This window comes from Seriola lalandi, unplaced genomic scaffold (genome assembly GCF_002814215.2).
Source record: "Seriola lalandi dorsalis isolate HSWRI2012SDOR001 ecotype SW California unplaced genomic scaffold, Sedor1 jcf7180002054939, whole genome shotgun sequence".
In the NCBI taxonomy this organism is placed as follows: Eukaryota; Metazoa; Chordata; class Actinopteri; order Carangiformes; family Carangidae; genus Seriola; species Seriola lalandi.
This window is the reverse complement of record NW_019525659.1, coordinates 1,600,256-1,608,056: the sequence shown is the minus strand read 5'-3', so window position 1 is coordinate 1,608,056 and position 7,801 is coordinate 1,600,256. Positions and strand designations below refer to the sequence as shown.

The 7,801-nt window shown below is 45.1% G+C and overlaps 1 protein-coding gene across 2 annotated transcripts in view; it reads right to left on the bottom strand.

The window, feature by feature from the left end:
- Positions 1-1,805: 1,805 nt before the first annotated feature.
- dennd1a (DENN/MADD domain containing 1A) overlaps positions 1,806-7,801 on the bottom strand; it is a 28,506-nt gene continuing 22,510 nt past the window's right edge. For both annotated transcript variants that reach the window (XM_023397891.2, XM_023397893.2), the window contains exons 21-22: positions 5,512-5,758; positions 1,806-5,389 (exon numbers count right to left, since the gene is read on the bottom strand). In XM_023397891.2, the coding sequence (XP_023253659.1) occupies positions 4,328-5,389; positions 5,512-5,758 (1,309 nt within the window). In that variant the 3' untranslated portion in view covers positions 1,806-4,327. The remainder of the gene's footprint in view (positions 5,390-5,511; positions 5,759-7,801) is intronic.

Here is a 7,801-nt window from a genome sequence, read left to right as displayed (position 1 = left end):
AGACATGATGAGAGAAATAATCAACACCATGACTGAGTGTTTCCACCTTGAACTGCAGTGCACCAATGACAGTCTCATAAACACAGATTCAGACAGCCAGGGTTTCATATGTCACAAACCTAAGGAACCAATTCTGTCAACAGGACCCCCCCACAGAATGCACGGTTATGAGCTAGCACAATAATAAGTTACTCTGTGTTCATTCATATAAACCAGAGGATGAGATGCTTCTGTTTCCAAATGCGCTGATTATTGTTTGCTTCATCAAAACTTTAATCCAGATAGAGGGTGAGATGTGACGTCATGGTTGACCGGCTGCCAAGTGCTAATAACAGGGATGAAGGTTAGTCACTGTAAGCACGCAGGCCATGACAGCTCCAGCAGCTTATACTTGCGCAACCTTTCCCACATTATTTTCTGTCTTACCTTCTGACCACAGAAGTCTTGCATTAACACATCCACATTAACCACCACGACTGGAGGAAAACTACTGTTGGTAGTATGTCTATGTAACAACTATAACTGAACTGCGAATCATGTGGAAGTCAGTTTCAGACTGTATATAAAGGTCGACGTAGCCTCTGTGACATCACCCAAAGGTTTCTGAAGAGCAGTTTTGGAGAATCTCAGCGCGTGGTCAAAGAGGAGGGGCGTGTGTGGAGCTGAGACTTTAGTTCATGATGGTTTGTGGCAATAATACGTTCACCCACCTGTCACTCAAAGAGGCCACACACTCAGTTATACATAACTTTAAGCCTTAATAAAATGTAAACAGGTGAGTTATATAGAAATTCAGTACGTAACATTAAGTTTCATAACTGTGGCAAGCATATGCTCTGGTTAGCATCGTTAGCACAGCTGGGGGTCTGGGCGTCTTGCTCGAAGGCTAAACCATAGCTAATTCATTTACTGGCTACTTAGCTAATCAAAGAGCTAAGCTAACAAGCACTGACAGATACCTGCTAAATAGTGTGAGAGGTCACTTTCAGTGACTCGAATTAGTTGAGCTGACTTCTATTAGACACTGAAGGGCAAGCCAACTGTGACCCACCTGTAACTGTGACTGTAATTAGCTCGAGACCAAAACAGTTTTTTTTTTACCAGGCTGTAAACATGTTTATTTCTGCTGTAAAGTTGGACATTTTAACATGGCAGTTTATGGGGACTGACTCACTGTTGGAGCCAGACTGTTGTGGTCTTTAGAGGAACTGCAGGTTTTGGTTCTTCACTGTTGGCTTCAGCCCTTGATGCTTGGTCAGTTCCCATCCACAGAAACAGACTGAAAGGATTTGGAGGTGCAGGTGAACTCACTCCGTGGCCATTCTCAGTTATCATTACAAACTGTACAGGGTTAGCTTAGCATAACAGTGCCTCTATGCTAACAGAGGGAGGTTAAAACAAATGTTATTTGTCTAAGAAACCAAACAAATGGAACATAGTGTTGCGGATTTTAATATTTTGATAATGATTTTTAATATTTCTTTTGTACAAGTGGACATTCTGGCGTGATGATGGTGCTGCTGCTAAATGGTCTGAGTCACCAAAAACATAAGATTCAGAGAGGGCTGTGTTTCTGATGTGTAGTGTCATGGTGCCAAGTCATGGAAATAAGCGATGGCGGCGCTAGAGGAAAGGACAGGAAGGAGACTCCCTGCAGGGACCATGAATATTCATATTAAATGTCACAGGAATATGAACAGTGGACAGGATATCTGGCTCAGGACCCGCAAACAGGAAAATAATGTAAGAAGGTGATGAGTATGTCCTTTGCAAGAGTCAGTTGTGGAATTTGAATCAAGTGAAGCTTTGTATTTTCAGCAGGTGCAGTGAGAGACTAGTCACCACTCTTTAATCAGTCTTAGAATAAATATAGTGTCATCTGTACACGGACACAACAGCAACAAGACCTGCACTGCACTTTGTAGCATTTAGGACTTTTGGGCGTTGACCCCACACGGACGCCCCGAGGTGTCCTGGAGAGCAGTGAAGGCTGACGAGGTGTGAGAGCTACACAGGTTTCTGCTGCTGATAGAAAACTGTGAGAACCTTTATTTCTGCTTTACGAACAGTGGACATCATAAAGCCTACAACTCATTCGCCATCACTGTCATCACACACAGAGTAATGCTGGACTAAGGCAAAAACGGACAGACGGAAATAGAGTGCATATGTCAGCAGAATCCTTTAAAACAACAGAATATACCATAGTGTTTCCAGGTCCCCACATATTTAATTTTTTTTAAATCAGACAGAAAGGTTTAAAATCATCAGGGACAGTCGAGTTTGTTGGAGGCAGGAGGTCGATCATGAAGGCCACAAAACAAAAGAAAGAACAACAGCACTGTGCATGAAGCTAAAACATCAACAGGTGAGCTAAATGACTCTGGTGCACCATGGTTTGTAGCTGTAGCATGATGCTATTAGGATGTTAGCTGACTATAGCAGACTAGCTACTGGCAATAAGACAAGCTAATCATAGAGGCTGACATCATTATGCTGTTGTGTGACGTACGTCCTCTCTCAGGAAATACTGCGTGCTATTTAAGTCACAAATCTATAACTGATCTACACTGAGCACTGTGACGTGTGGTGACATGTGAGGGTGCTGTGCAAAGAAGTGTGTCAGCAGATCTTTTAGCGAAGTGGCAACAGGCTGAGAAGTGTTGGCATCTGAGCATCTTGAAGCGAGGTCGGCGTTCCTCGGTAGAGGAAAATGAAAATGAAACACAAAATATCCAAAATTCAGACGAGTGGAGTCCAAATGCTGTCGGGCCGGGGTGACGGTCCTCACTCACTCTCCATCTGTTCTCCAGACACAGTCTGTCTTCAGCAGGTCTGATAGTAGTAGGGAGGGGAGATGTGTGTGTGTGTGTGTGTGTGTGTGTGTGTGTGTGTGTGTGTGTGTGTGTGTGTGTGTGTGTGTGTGGCCTTCCACCACATGACCGTTCCTACCTACAGGACAAGGAGCTTCTGTTGCAGTTAATGACACATTATCTCTGATTAATCTGCACATTTGTACAAGAGAAGAAGAAAATCATGTCATTGCAGTCCAGAACAAAAACAGCACAGTAAACAGTTCATCATACATCAGTGCACCACACACAAACTGTGTTTTGGTAATAAAAGTGATTTTAAGTTTCAGAACTGTTCAGTCCTGGTTGATTTGGTTGTTTACTAGTCAACAACATCTGTTGACTGACTTCCGTACAGTTTATTAGAAAACTGTACTAATGATCCATTGTTGTCCTTTGCATCATGTCCAGTGCATAGTGTCAATCTACTGTCAGTCCCTTTTGCATTGGTGCACAATGTGAATCCTGCACAGCACAGGCAGACTCAGAGGTAAACACAGAATGTAAGTACATTCAAAGGCTGTTGCCCAAAATCTGCTCAAGATCAACAGAATCAACGTGAAGACATGATTTCATGAAAATCTTAAGGATTAGAACTGTAAGACAGCGAGCGGTCGCCACTGCCTCTGCCGCCCCGCGACATGATGGTTATACACTTCAGATGGATGGCAAAGAAAAAAAAGGGGCTGGTGGAGCAGGTGACTGTTACCTGACAGGAGCTTCAGCCATCCTTTCCTTACAATACCTTTTCCTTACAAGAGGTTATAATACGTCCTGTGAGCAGCTACGTCTTCAGGACAAACTGGAGGCTACAGTGAGGAGACGGGCCGGGGCTAGCTGGTTAGCATGCTAACTTCAGTCGAAGAAAAGAGTTAACATTGGTGTTTCTTCTAGACTGGTAAGTAAACAGCTGCTAATGCTAACGCTAGCTATGGTTCAGTAGCAAAACTTACATATAGCTCCTTTAATGTAGAGGAAATGGTGAGCAATATTACACCATTAACATTAACCATGATCACTGCTGCTGAGGGGGTGTACGATTCCGGGAACTCAGATCCTCCAGCATAATCTTTCTTTGCATGGCTTCTCTGGTTGCCATGGTGACACGGTGAGTATCAGTAGGACCGTACATCCAGGCTCTACCTGCCACTGCTGCCTAATTCAGCAGCTGTTTACTGCCTGAAAGCACCTGTAATGTTGCTGGTAGCATGTAAGGGAAACAATTTAAGCTTAATTAGCTAATGTTTTACCATATTTACTAACTCTGGTGTTCACTGCTTTCCAATCCATGATCAAAACTTTGCTGATACATAACCTGAAGTAAAACAGAACCCACAGATGTTTTAATCTTACAAAACAAACTCAGAGTGTTTCAGAGCTAATGTGTCAGTAACTGCAACAGAAGGTCCTGATACAGTAGTAAGGGAAGTCTGCGTAGTGACAGAGACGAGCACCTCAACACATATTCACAGGTTTTAGTCAAATGTCTCCCACCTCCTCCGAAGGTCCTCCACCTTCTTTTTCTGTGGTGTTGCGGGCTTGGCCATAGTCAGCAGGTCCCCGAAGGGATCCTGACTCTTCTGGCTGTCGCCCTCAGCACGAAGCGGCTTTGCCAGAGGGTTCATGGCTGTGGGGGGGGCAGACATGGAGTCTGCCAGGCTGGAAAGGGCGTGATTGCTAGCAGAGGAGGGAGGCAGGGAGGTGACCGAGGAGGGGAAGGTCGACTGGAGCAGTCCGTAGCTGGGCGGCAGGGTGGAACTGCCCGGTGAATGCTGTCTGTAGAGCCCTGGTAGTGTGGAGAAGGACTGTGGCTGCTGTGGAGTGTGTAGGTAGGAGCCTGGTGGGGGCCCACAGACTGCACTGAAGGGGTTCCCCCTGACAGTCGGTGAGTAGTGCATGTGAGAGGAGGTGTGCTGCAGAGACTGGGCAAAGGGGTTGAGTGATATGTGAGGGTGCACCGGGTAAGGAGGCAAGCCCTGTGGGTACGACCTGGGGGGTAGCGTTGGTTTGCAGGAAGAGGACGACATACCAATATCTACCCCGTCATGTAGTGAAGTGGAGCTGGTCTCTGCTGAGATGTTGAGGGGGTCTAGAAGGCTAATCAGATCTATACTGTCCCTGCTGGGCTTCAGCAGGTCTTCATCTGTAGTCATGCTCAGCGCTTGCCTGAACTCTTGCCCCCCTAATGTAGTCCTTCCCTCACTGGCTCCTGCTGCTTTAGAGCGTGACTGGGCCACCGGTGGCGCGAGGACCGTGCCAAGCTCGGGCGTCTTTCTTCCGTGTGGACGTGGAATGGTGATGTTGCCGGGGGTGGAGGGCTCCAGAGGGTCGGGGCACAGGCCAGAGATTTCACAGCTTGGGGAGTGGGCTTCTGGCTGCACAGGAAGCTGGACAGACGGAGGTCTGTCACAGGGAGGGGGCGCACAAACAGGCAAGGCGGTTTCATCCTGGCCTACGCTCCACAGCTTGTTGTAAGGGTTGGAGAGCTTGAGGCCCGGCAGCGTTCGCGAGTGTTCGCCGACACTCAGGTCCATCCGCTGCAAACACAAGAGAGCATTCAGACTGAGGTTTGAATCCATCTTACACCTCGGGGCCAGATCTGGAATCTGGACCAAATATTGTCTTTTGGGAAATAACACTATGAAGCAGAACATCTGACCTGGTAGGTAAACTTGGCTTGTAGCTCCCCAGGGTCTTTGGGGGTCCTCAGGTCCTCGAGGCTTTTAGCCAAGGTCATCGGCTGGCTGTCGGGCTCGTCGTGGCAGCCGAAGATATCGCCAAGCAGGTTGATGTTGGAGAACTTTTCGTTGACTGGGCTGGGGGGGGCAGTGTGACTCTCTGCCCCAAAACCAGGATCATCCCCTTCTATCAACTCCACCTCCTTCAGGGAGCGGTACGGCTGTGGCCTGCAGGGACAGTGTGAGTCATTGTTATTCACTTCTCTCACTTCATGGATCAAAACACTCAAACTGAAAAAGGACCATTGACCTTTTAGCAGAAATATAGATGGACCTCATCTTGGCAAAAGATGCTTTTTGAAGTCTAAAGTCGTGGGTGTATGGTTGACACGTCTGAAAGACTCTCAATGCTTTTAAAAGTCCAACTAAAGGGGGAACTGTGGGGATACACTAAAAGCCTGTGGTGTCAACAGGTTATGGGAGAAACCTGAGCTTTCTATACTGTTTTATACTCATGGTTGACATTGTGCTTCAACCCAGTTTACATGCTGACTGTAATACAGTAAAATGCATGTGCATGCAGGAAGTGGTGCGCAATATGGATAGAATCTTTTTTCATATACAGCGATGTATATGACAAATATGATACATCTAATCTTCTTGAAACAATTTACAGTTAAAACAGCCTGGGGTCTGTTTTCTGCTGATCCAGTGAAGTGATGATTGACCCTGACAGATCTGGAAACTTCATCCTGTTGATGTGAAAGTTTGCACCAGCAGACCTGCTCACTAACCCTGATACAACCAGAGATGTTAAAGGGAGAGCTGGTGGAAATATTGTCACCGAATCTGGTGAAATGTGGGCCAACCAGGGGCCAACTGTTCAATAAATATATGAATTGATGAGGAATGTATCCATCATGCCGCACCTACAGCTGCCTCCTACCCCAGCTCTCACAAGCCATGATTTAGGTGTAAGGTCTGCACTGCAGCATGTCTACACTGAAATGATCTTGCTGCAAATATAAAAAGACGGATTCACTGTTAAAATGTATTGATCCTGGGAGCGTTACCAAGAGGGACACGCCTTCAAGTCCACGACCACACATGGGAAAGTGGTGTATGGGAGGGATTTGCACTGGTGTTATTTAGTCCAGGTTATTATGCAGGTCTGTTTGGTGTGTTATCTCCCACATAGCTAAATTATTATTGTGTTTCTTCTGGTTCAATATACGCCCGGTTCCTCAACCCAAGTCCGGCCCACATACAAGCACGACTGGCTGCTTCCACATCTGGACTGATTCTGGTGCACACTGTCGGCCACCACTGGAGGATAACAGCCGGAGTCAGTATATGGGCCAGACTTGGGCCGAGGACCCGGGCACATGTAGGACCAGAAGTTTCATTTTGCTGTGGATCCACACAACGCCAGTACACTGCATCATGTATACTTTAATAATACTGTTGATACTAGTGCACACCAGTGCTGTACTAGGCTTTGTGTTAATGTGGCATGTTGGCCCTGTAATGGTACGTCACAGGGGCGGCATAACTGTTTTTCACCGACAGTGGTAGCTGTGTATGGAGGAGCAGGAATGTCACAGGAAGAGTAATGAAGCATTTCCATAATTTCATATTTTAATAGGCATTAAAGATAAATTGTAAAAAGAATTTATAAATGAACGATCCATCAATGAATACTTCAGATTTAAAAATGGATTTGCAAAAACAGCATAAAACATTCATTAAATAAATATTCAAATAGTTCATATTGTATTATTTATTCATGAATTAATAAATGTATTTTTAAATTTCTTATGTAATGAGAGTTTTATGCTGTTTTGTGAATCCATTTTTAATTGTTAAGTATTTAATGATGTTATTCATTTTTCATTTATAAATTCTTTTTACGATTCTTATTTTTAATGCCTATTAAAATATGAAATGACGGAAATGCTTTATTGCTTTTCCTGTGACATCCCTGCTCCTGCATATGAATGTGCCGCTCCCACTGACACTTGCTTTTATACATAACTGATAGACTGGGGTCAGGTTGGGTTCTTACATTCTGACGACCTTCATCACAAACACAACAAAACAAACTAACAAAAAAAACCTAATCCCAAGATTTCCCTCTGCAATCACTACAACACCATAACACACACACACGCACACGCACACGCGCACACACACACACACATACACACACAGATTTCAATGGAAAAAAAGAGTTGATTTGAGAAAAGCTTATTAATGAGCCAACAGTGCAGA